The sequence below is a fragment of the Chiloscyllium punctatum genome, chromosome 24 (genome assembly GCF_047496795.1).
Source record: "Chiloscyllium punctatum isolate Juve2018m chromosome 24, sChiPun1.3, whole genome shotgun sequence".
Taxonomy (NCBI): domain Eukaryota; kingdom Metazoa; phylum Chordata; class Chondrichthyes; order Orectolobiformes; family Hemiscylliidae; genus Chiloscyllium; species Chiloscyllium punctatum.
The window spans coordinates 81300767-81320006 of NC_092762.1; the positions used below are offsets into that span (position 1 = coordinate 81300767).

The 19240-nt window shown below is 42.2% G+C and overlaps 1 protein-coding gene across 2 annotated transcripts in view; it reads left to right on the forward strand.

Annotated features, from left to right (window-relative positions):
• The window catches only part of LOC140494746 (guanine nucleotide-binding protein G(I)/G(S)/G(O) subunit gamma-7-like), a 172181-nt gene that overhangs the window by 137884 nt on the left and 15057 nt on the right, over positions 1-19240 (forward strand). For both annotated transcript variants that reach the window (XM_072594304.1, XM_072594303.1), the window contains one exon: positions 5183-5294. In XM_072594304.1, coding sequence (XP_072450405.1) covers positions 5214-5294 — 81 coding nt within the window. In that variant the 5' untranslated portion in view covers positions 5183-5213. The remainder of the gene's footprint in view (positions 1-5182; positions 5295-19240) is intronic.

Here is a 19240-nt window from a genome sequence, read left to right on the forward strand (position 1 = left end):
GTTTGGAGCATAGCCACTTCGTCAGGTGAAGTGAACAAGAAGCGCAGGAATAAAATAATAAAGCACAGAAATAAAAGAATGATTAGAGTAAGATTAGGGCCAGTCAAGGACAATAGTGGGAAGTTGTACGTGGAGGTCCATGGAGATTGGAAAGGCACTAAATGAATATTTTTCGTCAGTATTCACATAGGAAAAGACAATCTTGTTGAGCAGAATACTGAGATACAGGCTATAAGACAAGATGGGATTGAGATTCATGATGAGGTGATCACAATTCTGGAAAGTGTGAAAATAGATAAGTCCCTTGGGCCGGATGGGATTTATCCTAGGATTCTCTGGGAAGCCAGGGAGGAGATTGCAGAGCCTTTGGCTTTGATCTTTATGTTATCATTGACTGCAGGAATAATGCAAATGTTGTCCCTTATTCAGGAAGGGGAGTCGAGACAACAAGGGCTTTTGCCCGAAACGTTGATTTCGAAGCTACTTGGATGCTGCCTGAACTGCTGTGCTCTTCCAGCACCACTAATCCAGAAACTGGTAATTATAGACCAGTGAGCCTTACTTCGGTTGTGGGTAAAGTCTTGGAAAGGATTATAAGAGACAGGATTTAGAATCATCTAGAAAGGAGTAATTTGATTAGGGATAGTCAACACGGTTTTGTGAAAGGTGGGTCGTGCCTCTCAAACCTTGTTGAGTTCTTTGAGAAGGTGACCAAACAGGTGGATGAGGGTAAAGCAGTTAGTGTGGCATATATGGATTTAAATAAAGTGTTTGATAAGGTTCCCCACGGTAGGGTATTGCAGAAAATACAGAGGCACGGGATTGAGGATAATATAGCGGTTTCGATCAGAAATTGGCGAGTTGTAGGAAGACAGTGATTGTTGGGAAATGTTCACCCTGGAGCTGAGTTACTAATGGTGTACCACAAGGGTCTCTGGTTTGGGGCCACTGCTGTTTGTCATTTTTATAAATGACCTAGATGAGGGCATAGAAGGATGATTTAGTAAATTTGTGGATGACACTAAGGTTGGAGTTGTGGACAGTGCAGAAGGATGTTGCAGGTTACAGAAGTCCATAGATAAGATGCAGAGCTGGGCTGAGAGATGACAAATAGAGTTTAATGCAGAAAAGTGAAAGCTGAGTCACTTTGGAAGGAGTAACAAGAATGCTGCAGTGTAATGGGCTAATGGTAAGATTCTTGGTAGTGTGGATGAGCAGAGAGATCTCTGTGTCCATGTGCATAGATCCCTGAAAGATGCTACCCAGGTTAATAGGGTTGTTAAGAAGACGTATGGTGTGTAGCTTTTATTGATAGAGGGATTGAGTTTCGGAGCCATGAGGTCATGTTGCAGCTGTACAAAACTCTGGTGCAGCTGCACTTGGAGTAATGGTTCTGGTTGCTGCACTATAGGAAGGATGTGGAAGCATTGGAACAGGTTCAGAAGAGATTTACCAGGATGTTGCATGGTATGGAGGGAAGGTCTTTTGAGGAAAGGCTGAGGGACTTGAGACTGTTTTCATTAGAAGAAAGAAGGTTGAGAGGTGTCTTAATAGAGACATACAAGATGATCAGAGGATTAGATAGGGGGCCCAGTGAGAGCCTTTTTCCTCAGATGGTGATGGCTAGCATGAGGGGACATAGCATAGATCCTACAACGGATAGTGAGGACAGCTGAGAAGATCATCGAGGTCTCTCTTCCCACCATTACAGACATTTTACACCACACGCTGCATCCGCAAGGCTAACAGCATTGTGGATGACCCCACACATCCCTCATTTAAACTCTTGTCTCTCCTGCCATCCAGGAGAAGATACAAGAGCATTCAGTCTCTCGTGGCAAGACTGTGCAACAGTTTATTCCCCCAAGCCATCAGACTCCTTAACACTGTATGATCACAATATTCCATCTGCAATTCTTTACATTACTTTTTGAATTGTTGCTAAAACAATGGTTTATTAATGATCATTCATTATTAGAGTGTAATTTGTCCACCACTGTGCTTGTTGTTTTGTCAGGAATTACTGTGCTGTTTTGCACTTTTCTTATGCACTTTATGCTGTCCTGTTTATGACTGTACTCTCATGTAATTTGTGCTGTCCATATAGCACCTTGGTCCTGGAGGAATGCAGTCTCATTCTTTACTGTATCAGTTCTACATGGTAGAAATGACAAATAAAGCTACTCTTGATTCAAAGCTCCTTCAACAGCACTTTCCAAACCTGTGATTTCTACCAGCCAATGAATGTATGGGATCACCTCTGCCTACACATTTCCCTCCAAGTTTCTCACTATCCTTACTTGGAGCTATATCACCATTCCTTTGTTGTGACTGGGTCAAGATCTTGGAGCTCCCTTCTTAGCAGCAATGTGAATGTTTCTACATCCCAAAGACAGCAGTGGTTCAAGTGGAAGCTCACTACTATCTGCTCCAAGGCAATAAATGCTGACCTAACTAGTGGCCCCCCAAATCTCATGAATGAATAAAATAAAATGTGAAGTCTCAAAGTGATGTCTCAATACAATTTTAGGTCTACCATTCTATCCCCAGCTGGCAAGTGAGTTCAAGAGAACTGCTGATCACAAATGCTCCGATACTGTGCTATAAAGTTGCCTGGAAGATCATAATTTGTACAACAGACTGTGGGTTCAGCTGAGTTGGACTGTTGTCACTACATGGCACTCTATTATTAACACTGAAAGTCATAGATTCATATAGCACACAGATTCATATCAGACCTTTTGGTCCAACTTGACCAGACAGCCCAATCTGACCTCGTCACATTTGCTAGCATTTAACCTATATCTGTCTAAACCCTTCCTATTTAAATACCCATCTCAATGCCTTTTAAATGTTGTAATTGTATCCGCCTTCACTTCCTCTGGCAGCTCGTTCCATACACACACCATCATCTGCATGAAAAAGTAGTCCGTTGGGTCCCCTTTAAATATTTTCCCTCTCACCTGAAATCTGTGCCCTCCACCCTAGGAAAAAGACCTTGGCTATTCACCCTATCCATGCCCCACATGATTTTATAAACCTCTAAGGTCATCACTCAGCCAATGGATGTTATTTAGAATGGAGATAAGGAGAAATGTCTTCAGCCAGAGAGTGGTGAATCTTTGGAATTCATTGCCACAGAAGGATGTGGAGGCAAGGTCATTAAGTATATTTAAGACTGAGATAGATAGGTTGTTGAGGATCAAGGGTTACAAGGAGAAAGCAGGGGAATGGGGTTGAGAAGCTTATCAGCCATGATTGAATGGCGGAGCAGACTCGATGGGCTGAATGGCCTAATTTCTGCTCCTGTGTCTTATGGTCAGCCTCCACTCCAGGGAATAAAGCCCCAGCCTCTCCATGTTGCTTAAACAGTCCAGTCCTGGCAACATCCTTGTAAATCTTTTCTGCATCCTCTTAACATTAACAACATCTCCCTTATGGAAGGGTGACCTGAATTGTACGCAGTACTTCAAATGTGGCCTCACCAATGCCCTGTATAGTTTCCTGGCTTTACCTTACAGCCTTTCATAAGAAATGGCACCACATTAGCTAACCTCCAGTCTTCCAGCATCTCACCCATGACTGTCAATGATACAAATATCTCAGCAAGGGGCACAACAATCTCTTACCTAACTTCCCACAAAGTTGTGGAAAACACCTGATAAGTGCTAGCCCTTAAAATATCCTGTAACTTTAGTCCAATGTTCAGATATACTTTAGAGACTATAAAGGAAAGAAGCTCATTACCAGCTGCTTTTAACATGGGTATATTTTGGATCCTAGTGTACTGGGTGTTAATTAAATGCTCTCAATGTTTGCTGGTTGTACAATGTTACTGCTAAGAGGACTAAGGTAAATTACTAGTGCAAACAGTATTTTCTCTCTCCTGATTACAATTACTGTTGTTTTGGAACCTGAATTAAAATAGCACCAATAAAAAAACTGATATGTTTTCACCCCTTTACGTTAATGACTATACAAAAAAATGATTTAAGAGCAAGCATTTTGATTACTATGTATTTAAAAGTTGACATGAAGACTTATGGCAATTTTCTGATTGTTTCAGATTCGATCGTGGAATGAATAGTATTTGAGTATTTTTGTCAACCTGTAGAATGTTACAAAAAAAGTAAAAGGAAAACTAAATTCATCAGCACTACCTTTTATGTCTAGAAATGCTTGATAACCAAAATTGTGGGGCTCGGTGGCTACATTTAAATCAGATGTTAACGCAAAATTATTTTGTTCAGTTTCTCCTAAGTCTTCAAAAAGCGGGGAAGGAAGTCATCAAGTAAAAAGGATGGACATGATTTTGACCCCTTATTGTTTTGACTGACAGGGATTGGTCAGAGTGCTTGGCCAGCCTGGTTTGCAAAATGCAAAACATGCCCGAAGGAATTTTATCAGTCCTTTCACCGTGCGAGAAGGCAGGAAGGTGGAGATGCCCATATCTTCCTACTGCTGTGCCGTTTTGCAGTGATGAAGAAGTTGTCTACCTATGCAGCTGCCTACCATTACATGGAGAAGCAGAGTAGTGAAATCTAACAGCCTCCCCTCACATCGAGAGATGGTTGGGGTTACTCTTGTTTTTGTGTGGAACCTCGTGGCCTATAGCACTGTCCCCAGAACAGGGGCAGATGGTTCATGTGGTAATGGTGCTGCCCATGCACCATGAACCCTCATCCCTATTAGCAAGATCAGCCTCTTCCAGTCATTTGAGGTGACCTTGCCCTGGTATTGCAGCCTCGATGTCACCTACCTTAATTTGCTAGCAATTACTTAATTGGACATGGCCAAGTATACGGCAAGTGAAGTGAAACCATGAACCATCACAGTCACCCAATCCAGCAGTCGATCTTCTATAATACATTCAGCATGCTGTGTTTATTGAAATTTTATGCAAAACCTCACAGCAACAAGACTTTTGGATAAACACATCTGCCAGTGAATCACTGGGAAGAATTATTTAAGATGATCATAAAGCTTTATGGTGAAAATATGTTTGTTATGTTCAATAAAAATAATTATAATACTACCAATTTTGACATTTGTTTTGATTCAATTAATTCTTTCAAAACAGGACAATGGGAGTGTAAGACACAAACTTGAATCCCTTTGTGAATATTTGAATTTCTGGTGCTTTGTATCTTCCATAAAAATCTGACTTTTGTCCATTTTACAGATCGGCCTTGGCCTAGAATAGATGGCAGACAATGTCAACAACTAACAATATAGCACAAGCACGGAAACTCGTGGAACAGCTGAGGATTGAAGCAGGCATTGAGAGGATCAAGGTAAAATGATTTGACGAAAGCAGGAAGGACTGCTAAGTAATTAAGTTGTTAAGAAAGAAGATGCAGTGTGTTTAAGCAAGTCAATTAGTGTAGATAATCGCAAAATAATTCCAATATTTACTCAACTGGGTTGGCACCATTTAGAAAGAGAAATATGGTTGGTCTTTCAAGGTGATGACACTTCATTAGGTCAGCAAACTGAAAAGTTAACTCTAATTATATAATTATGGGTAATGCCACATCTAATGAATTTTGTAGCATTTTCTGTTTTCGATTCAGATTTGAATATTCACAATGTTGCTTCTTGTGAAAAATGGGTTAAATCTGTTGTATAATTTTTGTATCTCCTCAATTTTTCCTGCTCTCCTGAAAGCATTAACTCTGCTGAGAACAAAGAAAATTATAGCACAGGAAAAGGTCCTTCAGCCCTCCAAGCCCTTTGCCAATCCAGATCCTCTATCTAAACCTGTTGCCTATTTTCCAAGGATCTGTATCCCTCTGCTCACTGCCCATTCATGTGTCTGTCTATATATGTCTTAAATTATGCTATCGTGCCCGCTTTTACCACCTCTGCTGGCAATCTGTTCATGCACCCACCACCCTCTAAATAAAGAACTTTCTACGCATATTTCCCTTAAATGTTTCCCATCTCATCTGGAACTCGTGACCCTTAGTAATTGAGTCCACCAGTCTGGGGGAGAAAGCTTCTTGCTATCCATCCTATCTATACCTTTCATGATTTTGTAGACCTCAATCAGGTCCTCCCTCAACCTTCATCTTTCTAATGAAAATAATCCTAATCTACTCAACCTCCCTTAATAGCTAGCATCCTCCATACCAGGCAACATCCTGGTGAACCTCCTCTGTACCCTCTCCAAACCATCCATGTCAGTTTGGAAATGTGGTGACCAGAACTGTATGCAGTATTCCAAATGTGACCGAACCGAAGTCCTATACAACTGTCACATGACCTGCCAACTCTTATACTCGGTACCCAATCTGATGAAGGAAAACATGCCATATGCTGCCTTGACCACTTTATCAATCTGCATTGCCACCTTCATGGTACAGTGAACCTAAACACCCAGATCTCTCTGTACATCAATTTTCCTAGGGCTTTTCCATTTACTGTATAGTTCGTTCTAGAATTGGATCTTCCAAAATACATCACTTCGCATTTGCCCAGATTGAACTCCATCTGCCATTTTTCCACCCAACTCTACAATCTGTCTATATTCTGCTGTACTCTCTGACAGTCCCCTTTACTATCTGCTACTTTACCAATTCTAGTGTCATCTGCAAACTTACTAAATAGACCACCTGTACCTTTCTCCAGATTATTTATGTATATCACAAACAACAGTGGGTCCCAGTAAGCATCCCTGCAGAGCACCACTCTCCATTTTGAGAAACTCCCTTCCAATTACATTCTTTGTCTCCTGTTGCCCAGCCAGTTCTTTATCCATCTAGCTAGTACACCCTGGACCCCATGTGACTTCACTTTCTCCATCAGCCTACCATGGGGAACCTTATCAAATGCCTTACTGAAGCCCATGTCTATGACATCTACAGTCCTTTCCTCAACTTTGTCACTTCCTCAAAGAATTATATTAAGTTGGTAAGACATGACCTTCCTTGCACAAAACCATGCTGCTTATCACTGATCAGCCCATTTTCTTCCAAGTGTAAATAGATCCTATCCCTGTATATCTTCTCCAGCACCTTCCCTACCATTGACACCAGGCTTACTGATTTATACAGTAGAACCTTGATTATCCGAATGAGATGGACAGGGAGTATTTTGTTTGGATAATTAATCATTGAAATAACCAGAAACCTAGTGGAAATTTGAGTGCTGGTTATCCAAACATTTCTCGGTAATCTGGCAATGCATGCCATAATGCCATTTAACCAATAACCAATCTATCATAAACAAGAGGTAATTTGAGTTCCGGTTTTCAAACATTTCTCAATTGACCAACCATAATACCATTTCACTGATAAATCAATGCTGAGTTGCCTTATGCCATTTTTAACGGGACCTTGAGATCTTGTTCAGATAATCCAAAATTTGGATAATTGGTGTTCAGATAATCAAGGTTGTACTGTAATTATCTTTGTTTTTCTTGCTACCCTTCTTAAATAAGGGGACAACATTAGCAATTCTCCAGTTCTCCAGGACCTCATCCGTGTTCAGGGATGCTGCAAAGATATCTGTTAAGGCTCCAGCTATTTCCTCTCTGCTTCCCTCAGTGACCTGGGAACTTTTCCACCTTAATGCCTGTTAGAGTGCCAAACACTTCCTCCCTCCTTATGTCGACTTGTCCTAGAGTAATTAAACATCTATCCTGAACCTTGACATCAGTCGTGTCCCTCTCCTTGGTGAATACCAATGCAAAGTACTCATCAAGAATCTCACCCATTTTCTCTGACTCCACGCATAACCTTCCTCCTCTGTCCTTGAGTGGGCCAATCTTTTAGGAGAAAGTGAGGACTGCAGATGCTGGAGATCAGAGCTGAAAATGTGTTGCTGGAAAAGTGCAGCAGGTCAGGCAGCATCCAAGGAGCAGGAGAATCGACGTTTCGGGCATGAGCCCTTCTTCAGGAATGAGGAAAGTGTGCCAAGCAGGCTAAGATAAAAGGTAGGGAGGAGATGAGTTCAGTACCAACGCCCCTCCCCCAAGTGCATCCTCCCTACCTTTTATCTTAGCCTGCTTGGCACACTTTCCTCATTCCTGAAGAAGGGCTCATGCCCGAAACATCGATTCTCCTGCTCCTTGGATGCTGCCGAACCTGCGCTTTTCCAGCAACACATTTTCAGCACTGGGCCAATCCTTTCTCTACTTACTCTCTCCTCCTTATATATGAATAGAAGTTTTTGTGATTTTCCTCAACTCTGTTTGAGAAAGATATGTCATGGCTTCTTTTGGCCCTCTTAATTCTTCATTTCAGATTGGTCCTACTTTCGTGATATTCTTCGAAAGCTTTGTCTGTTTTCAGTCGCCTAGACCTTATATATGTAGGTTTGCTTGCTGATCTGGAAGGTTCGTTTTCAGATGTTTCATCACCATTCTAGGTAACATCTTCAGTGAGCTTCGGGATGAATACCTGTTGAAAAAGACCAGGTACTCAATGAACACAGTCTGCTGATTTCTCAGCAACAAACCCAAACAAGCAGACAAAACACGTCCAGAAACCCTAGCCACTCTCTCCTACATCAAAGACATCTCATAAATGACTACAGACTACTCGGACCCCTTGGCATCATGGTTACCCACAAAGCCACCAACACACTAAAAGAGCAGCTAATGAACTTGAAAGACCCTATACAGATGACAACAAAACTAATGTCATTTACAAAATACCTTGCAAGAACTGTGACAAACAGGCAAAAAATTAGCCACCAGGATACATGAACACCAACTAGCCACAAAAAGACATGACCCACTCTCACTAGTATCCTTACATACAGATGAGAAAGGACACCACTTTGACTGGGACAACACGTCCATCCTAGGACAAGCCAAACCGAGACATGCACGAGAATTCCTAGAGGCATGGCATTCCAACTGGAACTCTATCAACAAACACATTGACTTGGGTCCCATTTACTACCCCCTGAGGAAAAAAGAACAGGAAATTACATCCCCACAGGAAATGACATCGCCAACCCAAGGACGTCCAAACATATAAATAAAAAGTGGGCTACACCACTAGTGCTTCATGCGGAGTCTCACTAAGGATGTTACCTAGTATGGTGATGAAACATCTGAAAACTAACCTTCCAGCTTAGCGAGCAAACCTACATCCAGAACCGTAACTACAAATCTTCTCAAAACTCGCTAGCATCTTATGTATGCTTCCTTTTTCTTCTTCGTTAGTCTCAGAGTTTTGCTTGCCATCCATGGATCCCTAATCTTGCCATTTTTCTCCCTCATTTTCACAGAGACATGTCTGTCCTGCACTCTAATGAACCTCTCTTTAAAAGCCTCCCACATATGAAATGTTGATTTAACTTCAAACAGCTGCTCCCAATCCACATTCCTCAGTTCCTGCTGAATTTTGCGATAGTTGGCCTTCTGCCAATTTAGCACACTTCCTTTTGGACCACTATCGACTTTGTCCATGAGAATTCTAAAACTTACAGAATTGTGAAAACAATACCCAAAGTAATCTCCTACTGAAACTTCAACCGCCTGGCCAGGCTCATTCCCCAGCACCAGGTCCAGTATGGCCCCTTCCCGAGGTGGACTATTTACATACTACTCTATAAAACCCTCCTGGAGGCTTCTTACAAATTCTGCTCCAGCTAACCCTCTGACACTAAGTGAATCCCACTCAGTGTTGGGAACATTAAAATCTCCCATCCCTGTTGTTCCTACATCTTTCCATAATCTATCTACCTATTTATACCTCTATCTCACGCTTGCTGTTGGGAGGACCGTGGTACAACCCCAACATTGTTACCCTACTCTTCCTATTTCTGAGCTCTGCTCATATTGCCTCACTGCTCAAGTCCTTCAAAGTGCCCTCCTTCAGCACAGCTATGATCTCCTCTCTAACCAGTAATGCAATTCTTCTAACCTTTTTAGTCCCTCTCTATCCTGCCTGAAGCATCTATATCCTGGGATGCTTAGTTGCCAATCTTGCTCTTCTCTCAATCAAGTCTCAATAATAGATGAGATGCTGTCACTTGGGCATGTGCAGTTCATATTTAACTCACTAGCTATTATTAATGTGTCCATCTTGACAATAGAGAATAATTAAACTATCTGGAGACATCATAGGAGAGCTTCATTTTGTCCTGTTCAGAATTTATATGTACACTTCAAAGTAAGGTACACTGGATTGGAATCATGGAAGAGTCCAAATTGATTTTTCATTGCTATGCTGTCAAGCTAATGGTCAATTATAGATTTCCTACTAACACACTGGGGTGAGATCAACTAATTCAGCAAAAGTGAATGACCAGTCTCGGAATCTTTTCTCATTTGTGTTTCTCATATTTATCGGATGAACGCGCAAAGCCATTGAGGGGGTCTACTGCTTGATTAGATTAGATCCCTACAGTGTGGAAACCGGCCCTTCGGCCCAACAGGTCCACACCAACCCTCCGAAGAGCAACCCACCCAGACCCATTCCCCTACATTCAGTATGAGAGAGACTTTGAAATGTGTACTGCAAATCAAATCCTTATGAAATAAAATTGTCCAATACTAAATTATTTAGTTGACATAGTATTCATTTGAACAGTAAGGTAAAAACAATAACTGCAGATGCTGGAAACCAGATTCTGGATTAGTGGTGCTGGAAGAGCACAGCAGTTCAGGCAGCATCCAACGAGCAGCGAAATCGACGTTTCGGGCAAAAGCCCTTCATCAGGAATAAAGGCAGTGAGCCTGAAGCGTGGAGAGATAAGCTAGAGGAGGGTGGGGGTGGGGAGAGAGTAGCATAGAGTACAATGGGTGAGTGGGGTAGGAGATGAAGGTGATAGGTCAGGGAGGGGAGGGTGGAGTGGATAGGTGGAAAAGGAACTAGGCAGGTCGGACAAGTCCGGACAAGTCAAGGGTAGCTGGAGGGTTGAAACTAGGATGAGGTGGGGGAAGGGGAAATGAGGAAGCTGTTGAAGTCCACATTGATGCCCCGAGGTTGAAGTGTTCCGAGGCGGAAGATGAGGCATTCTTCCTCCAGGCGTCTGGTGGTGAGGGAGTGGCAATGAAGGAGGCCCAGGACCTCCATGTCCTCAGTAGAGTGGGAGGGGGAGTTGAAATGTTGGGCCACGGGGCGGTTTGGTTGATTGGTGCGTGTGTCCCAGAGATGTTCCCTAAAGCGCTCTGCTAGGAGGCGCCCAGTCTCCCCAATGTAGAGGAGACCACATCGGGAGCAACGGATACAATAAATGATATTAGTGGATGTGCAGGTAAAACTTTGGATGTGGAAGGCTCCTTTAGGGCCTTGGATAGAGGTGAGGGAGGAGGTGTGGACACAGGTTTTACAGTTCCTGCGGTGGCAGGGGAAAGTGCCAGAATGGGAGGGTGGGTCGTAGGGGGGCGTGGATTTGACCAGGTAGTCACGGAGGGAACAGTCTTTGCGGAAGGCGGAAAGGGGTGGGGAGGGAAATATATCCCTGGTGGTGGGGTCTTTTTGGAGGTGGCGCAAATGTTGCCGGATGATTTGGTTTATGCGAAGGTTTGTAGGGTGGAAGGTGAGCACCAGGGGCGTTCTGTCCTTGTTACGGTTGGAGGGGTGGGGTCTGAGGGCGGAGGTGCGGGATGTGGACGAGATACGTTGGAGGGCATCTTTAACCACGTGAGAAGGGAAATTGCGGTCTCTAAAGAAGGAGGCCATCTGGTGTGTTCTATGGTGGAACTGGTCCTCCTGGGAGCAGATACGGCAGAGGCGGAGAAATTGGGAATACGGAATGGTATTTTTGCAAGAGATAGGGTGGGAAGAGGTGTAATCCAGGGAGCTGTGGGAGTCGGTGGGTTTGTAAAAAATGTCAGTGTCAAATCGGTCATCACTAATGGAGATGGAGCGGTCCAGGAAGGGGAGGGAGGTGTCAGAGATGGTCCAGGTAAATTTAAGGTCAGGGTGGAATGTGTTGGTGAAGTTGATGAATTGCTCAACCTCCTCGCAGGAGCACGAGGTGGCGCCAATGCAGTCATCAATGTAGCGGAGGAAGAGGTGGGGAGTGGTGCCGGTGTAATTATGGAAGATCAACTGTTCTACATAGCCAACAAAGAGACAGGCATAGCTGGGGCCCATACGTGTGCCCATGGCTACCCCTTTGGTCTGGAGGAAGATGACCAGCCTCCAAGTCCTCTGTTTTTTCCTTTCCAGACGTCCCCAACAGTACCCTTCCACCGACACTCTCATTCGTTTGGCCAAACTGGTCCTCACCCTTAACAATTTCTCCTTTGAATCCTCCCACTTCCTCCAGACCAAAGGGGTAGCCATGGGCACACGTATTGGCCCCAGCTATGCCTGTCTCTTTGTTGGCTATGTAGAACAGTTGATCTTCCGTAATTACACTGGCACCACTCCCCACCTTTTCCTCCGCTACATTGATGACTGCATTGGCACCACCTCGTGCTCCTGCAAGGAGGTTGAGCAATTCATCATCTTCACCAACACATTCCACCCTGACCTTAAATTTACCTGGACCATCTCTGACACCTCCCTCCCCTTCCTGGACCGCTCCATCTCCATTAGTGATGACCGATTTGACAGACATTTTTTACAAACCCACCGACTCCCACAGCTCCCTGGATTACACCTCTTCCCACCCTATCTCTTGCAAAACTGCCATCCCATATTCCCAATTTCTCTGCCTCCACTGTATCTGCTCCCAGGAGGACCAGTTCCACCATAGAACACACGCAATTTCCCTTCCCACGTGGTTAAAGATGTCCTCCAACGCATCTCGTCCACATCCCGCACCTCCGCCCTCAGACCCACCCCTCCAACCGTAACAAGGACAGAATGCCCCTGGTGCTCACCTTCCACCCTACAAACCTTCGTATAAACCAAATCATCCGCCGACATTTCCGCCACCTCCAAAAAGACCCCACCACCAGTGATATATTTCCCTCCCCACCCCTTTCCGCCTTCCGCAAAGACCGTTCCCTCCGTGACTGCCTGGTCAGGTCCGCGTCCCCTTACGACCCACCCATTCTGGCACTTTTCCCTGCCACCGCAGGAACTGTAAAACCTGTGCCCACACCACCTCCCTCACCTCCATCCAAGGCCCTAAAGGAGCTTTCCACATCCATCAAAGTTTTACCTGCACATCCACTAATATCATTTATTGTATCCATTGCTCCCGATGTGGTCTCCTCTACATTGGGGAGACTGGGCGCCTCCTAGCAGAGCGCTTTAGGGAACGTCTCCGAGACACCCGCACCAATCAACCAAACCGCCCCGTGGCCCAACATTTCAACTCCCCCTCCCACTCTACTGAGGACATGGAGGTTCTGGGCCTCCTTCACTGCCACTCCCTCACCACCAGACGCCTGGAGGAAGAACGCCTCATCTTCCACCTCGGAACACTTCAATCCCAGGACATCAATGTGGACTTCAACAGTTTCCTCATTTCCCTTTCCCCCACCTCATCCTAGTTTCAAACTTCCAGCTCAGCACTGTCCCCTTGACTTGTCCGGACTTGTCCGACCTGCCTAGCTCCTTTTCCACCTATCCATTCCACCCTCCCCTCCCTGACCTATCACCTTCATCTCCTCCCCCACACACCCATTGTACTCTATGCTACTCTCTCCCCACCCCCACCCTCCTCTAGCTTATCTCTCCACTCTTCAGGCTCACTGTCTTTATTCGGGCTTTTGCCCGAAACGTCGATTTCGCTGCTCGTTGGATGCTGCCTGAACTGCTGTGCTCTTCCAGCACCACTAATCCAGAATTCATTTGAACAGTGTCCACTACATTTTCCCCTGTATCCTAGCTCCTGAACTCCCCTTTCCTTAAAGTAGAGGTTCCACATTAATTTGCAAGACATTCAACTATTCTGATTCACGGTAAGTTGAGAATGCGTATTTTGCAGATTCATAAACTATTCTTTCTCCTCTTGCTGTGCTTCCTTGCAGTCCACTTGTCCCTTCCCTTTGCCAACCTTGGCTTCACACCCCTATCTATAGGCCAACTCTCTTCCATTCACCCCACTTTGTCCTTGCTGTTTCCACTCACCACCCCAGTGCTGATCCAGTCTCAGGCTTCATGCCTGTGTTTCTTTCTGCCTGGTTAATTGTGAGCTGTACATCTTTCTCTTTCTGCAGTATGAGAATCCAAATACACTAGAAAGCTATGTAACAGAAAGTGAATGCACGATTGAAGTAACTCCCCGGCTGTATTTCTCAGCGCAAATTGAATCCTGACTTCGAATCATGCAAACATCAGCATTGGAAGGGGTCACTTCAGCCATTGTGCTTATATTGGCTGTTTGAAAGAGTTTTCCAATTAGTTTCACTCCCCTTTTTCTCCCATAACTTGCAATTAATTTTTTCATTTTTAACCAGTTTGTTTTTGAAGTTGCAAATAAATCGCTTTTTCAGGCAGTGCACTTCCAATGCATTCTGTAGTTTTATACAATCAAGAATTCCATTTCTGCTTAAGCTGTAGCCCAGCTTTCATTTGCATTGCGTTTCTTAAAATATAATTTTGCATTTTTCTGCAAATTTTGCCTGAAGGAAGCTTTGTTCCTTTGTTGGAGTTAGTGCCAGTCACACAATGAGAGAGATTAATGCTTAACGCAAACACCAGAAATGTTTTTTAATCATATTTTTAGCTATCATTGAGCAAAATGTTTTTTTTCAGTTTAACTTCTCTTTTTTTTAAACATTACTTAAACACCACTGCTTGACTCCTGAGGTTCTGTACTTTAATTTGCCTATTTAAATCAAAGCCTGGCAGGCATAGCATACAACAGTCTGGAGTCTGGAGCCAGTTAATGACTTGTAACTCTCAAACTCTAAGCAGTCTGTGTTCTGAGCTAGACAGTGGATCCCACCTATTTGAATCATGCAAATTATTTCAAATTTCAGTTGCTTCCTTCTCTGTAAAATAAATTGCTTGAATAAATGTGTTTCTATTAATTGAAATTATGGAAATTTTCCAAGAAGTGGGGTCGAATGACTGGATTCTGATAACCTTTCAGTTTTATTGCCATTTTGACTGCAGAGTTTTTCAAGATTTAATCATTATTGTACATGTTTGGGCCAAATCGAGGCAGCATGCATAAAAGTCCTATTGGCAAATGGATGTTGCGGCACGTTCAATTATGTCTTTCCACATTAACCTGTTTAGATTGGAATGCAAAGCACATTATGCTGATAATCCAGTTGATTATAAAAATCCCACTACATTTTAAGCTCAGAAAATGTAGGAGCAAGAGTAGGCCATTCAGCCCACTTAATCTGCTCCAACATTCAATGAGATCATGGCTGATCTGATCATTCTCAACGCCCTTCCTGATAACTCTTTATGCCTTTACTGGTTATATCTGTCTGTTTCAGCCTTGAATATATTTAATGACTCAACTTTGGTAGATCTCTGCAATAAAGAATTCCACAAATTCATTGCCCTCTGAGAAAAGAAATTCTTTGTCTCTGTCTTATACTTGTAACCCCTTTACTCTGAGATTATGTCCTCTGGCCCTACAGCCCCCCACAAAGAGGAACAACTTTTCTGCATCCACCGTGTCAAGTCCCCTAAGAAACATGTACGTTTCAATAAGGTTGCCTCTCATTCTTATAAATTCCAATGAGTACTAACCACTCCACCCACCCTACCCCATGTCTTTGCCAATATTTGCTCAAGAATCAATAACCAAAAACATGTCATTTTTAAAATTTCTATTTACCTGAGCTTACTGTGCACAAATTGGTTCTGTTTTCTACACTATAACTGTGACAATAAGTAGTTAGTTGATTGTTAAACACTTGAAACATCTTGAAGTCATGAAATAAATTTTATAAACAAATCTATCTGTTTTTCAAATACTTGGACAGTGTAAACTAAGTTTGCTCACTGGTCTCTGCTGTTAGTTGATCTCATCTTTGAAAGCAATAGGAATGGTTTAATTGTATGCAATGCTGCTGGGCATGCACAATGGTTTTATTCCTGCTTATCTAATGTACACTTCATGCAAGGAACATGATCCATAGATTCAAAAACCAACTACTTTCATCCAGATGTCTCAGTCCATATACTGGAGGTTGACCTCTTAAACAAGGCAGGTTTAAACTGAACCTTTGAATACAGAACAGGCGGCCTTTGGCCCTCCCTAATTATTGACAAGCAAAAGGTCTCTTTCACTAGTCCACAGACCAATCAACTACTTATTGCCAACAAGAGCTGCATCAGTATACACCCTTGGCTCCAGATGGTCTGCAAATCTAAATTTCAATTGCTGCTTGCTCAAACGTTGTTTATAATGCCTGCCGTCGGTATCAGTTTACTTGCTTTCAAACAGCAACCACTCTTTCAAATACTTGTATGTAAAAGTGTTCCTTCTCCTTTAAGTCTGCCGTTTTTAAAAACACAAAAATAGAAAGACATGGTCCCTGCATGAGTAACAAGAAACAAAGTGCATGTGCCTATACAATTTTTAAAGGCTGGCTACTGGAGGCGATGGTAAGTATACAGCTTGTACACTTGGATTGCAACTGGTATAACCAACATGTTGCTATGCTAAAATGTGAAGCTTGATGTTTGAGTGTCATTTGAGTTGAGATCATTTAATGACACTCTCCTGATACTGCAATGTCAATATAAATAATTTTGACAACTGCTTTTCAGTTGCATGTGAGCTTGGCACGTAGGATACAGTTCCATGATTGTGAACTGGCTTCTCCTCTAGTAGAGGTTACAGTGAACTAATATTTTCCCTTTAGACAATGTTAAATATATTTAGAGGAATGGAAGTATCACCAGCACAAAACATTACTGGCACATACAGGATGTTATTTTCTTCTTATGAAAACTTGTTTTGAGTGGGCCAAAGGACTTGAATGGGTGTACTAGCAGGTGCAGTTATAATTGGCAATGAACAGCTGATCTTGTTTTAGGTCATTATACTTTTTCCTGTTATGCACTGTCTAGTCTTAGTTTCATGTTTGTTTTTTATTTTTTTAACAAATTTTTCAAGAATGGTTTGGAACTGTCAAAACCAAAGAAAATTGGCATTGAGGATAAATAAGTAAAAATTTCACATCGAGGTTTTTAAGAAGTCTGCTTAACTGTATTCCCTGAATGAGCATATGTAAAAAAATAAAATTATTGTCTGAAGGTTGCAGTTTGTTTTTAATTAACAGATCAAATTTCTATAATTTCATAAATTTGTGTTTGTTTGAAATTGCAAATACTGATTTAATGATCAGGAGATTTTAGAATATTGACAGGCATTTTAGAGATTGAATAATCCATTTTGGAAACTGCAGTCTCGTAAGCTTGACTAGAATGGCATTAATCAGAAAGGAGACAAAGTTAATAGCAGTGTTTGTAGTTCAAGTAAAATGGTGGAAAAGCAGACTTTTCAACTAAAGAATCATAGAATGCCATTTCAGGCCCCGATAGGACATTAGCTTTCTTCTTTTGGATTTTGATTACTAAAAACACTCTCACTTTCTCTAATTTTATCACTTTTCCTCCTCTCCTAAATACAGGAACAAGTGCTGAAACTTGTTTCAATGTTTAGTGATGGCTGTCTGGTCATTCAACTAATTGTTAAACTGGTCAGATTGTATCAATTTACTGTTAAATTTTGGGGCCATCCAACTTTAGCCCCAAACCTAAACTCGCTGTAGTGACACTTCTAGCAGAAGGTACTTGTTTGCTATCAGGAACAATTTGAAGATTCCAGCTGATACCTTTCCTCTACAAATCTTGGAGAAACTGGAATGGGTTTTAATGCTACCCCAAACGCACACAAATCCAAGGACAGTATGATACCTTTTTGATCTTTTTGATTTATTGCTTCACTTTTTGTGGTGCATTTAATTATTTAGCTGTTTCTTTCTCAATTCTGATTTCCCATTGTGTTAGCGGAGGTGGGTATAATTACAACATTTAAAAGATCTCTAGGTGGATTCATGAATAGGAAAGGTTTAGGGGGATATGGGCCAAATGCTGACAATGGGACTCGGTCTGATTGGGGCATTTGATCGGCGCAGACAAGTTGGCGAAAGGGTTTGTCTCCATGCTGTATGCTTCTCTCTGAAAATATTGCAATAATTCTTTTATTTGTTCATGGGGTGTGAGTGTTACTGGCTAGTCCAGCACTTATTGCCCAACCTTAATTGCCCAGAGAGCAGTTAAGAATTGATGACATTGCTGTGAATCTGGTGTCAATGTAATCTAGACCAGGTAGGAATGGCAGATTCCCTTTCTTAAAGCACATTGGTGAATCTGTGATTGAAAACAACATTTGAGATTAAGCCAAAGGAATGCATTTAGATAGACTGGTATTTAAACATTGAATTAAGAAATTAAATATAATCATTAGAAATAGTTCTGAGTTAGCGGTAGATCCCATTCTCTCCTTTTGGCTCCTATTGTCAAATATATGTAGAAATCCAGTAAAATGCCCATCGCACTATTTTAAAAAGGAGCAGGGTTTTTCCCCGGTGACCTAAGTCAATATTATTCTGCAATCAGTATCATTTAAAGCAAAATCTGGTTATTATTATATTACTTTTTGAGAGTTTTTACATACAAAATGAGCTGCTGCATTTCCTATGTTACAACAGTGACTGTACTTGAAAAGTATTCAAAGCATTTTGGAATATCTCAAAGTCATGAAAGATGCTACATAAGTGTAGATCAGCATGTCTGATCTACACAGGCCAACAAAATCACGGGCATCTGAGTAGTGAAGCAAAAGCTGAATTTAGCAAATTAAAATTGAGGCCAATTCTGTGATCTAGTGCTATTTCAGTTTTCAAAAAAATGAGAGGACTGCATTAATTATTGTAGTTCCCTGTCACTATTCATTATTTCAAATGTAACTGCATAGTGTTGATTCTGAGCTAAGGTTGTTGGATATCAAAAATGATTCCCACAAAGAGCTGCTGTATGAAATGAGCACTGCACTTAGTTGATATCTGATGTGGGATTTAAGGAGGATATGGTATTCTTAGGGGTTTTCCAGACTGGAAACTAGTCAGTCTGGTTGGTAGCCAAATCAATTTTTCCTTTTAATTTGCAGACACTGGGATCACCCACTCCAGTACATTCCATACATTCAAGAATTCCTACATCAAGCAAAAATTACTTGGACCATCATATCGGTAAATTCAATGAACAAGTGAATCATCATTGCCAGAGACTGAGAAATTTCAAGTCTGGCTGGCATGTTCACTGCTAAGATTCTTTTCTGTCTGGTGGAAGAATAGTTCCAAACAACCTGTAGTGATGTGTTTTGTCGTGTGCCTACAAAC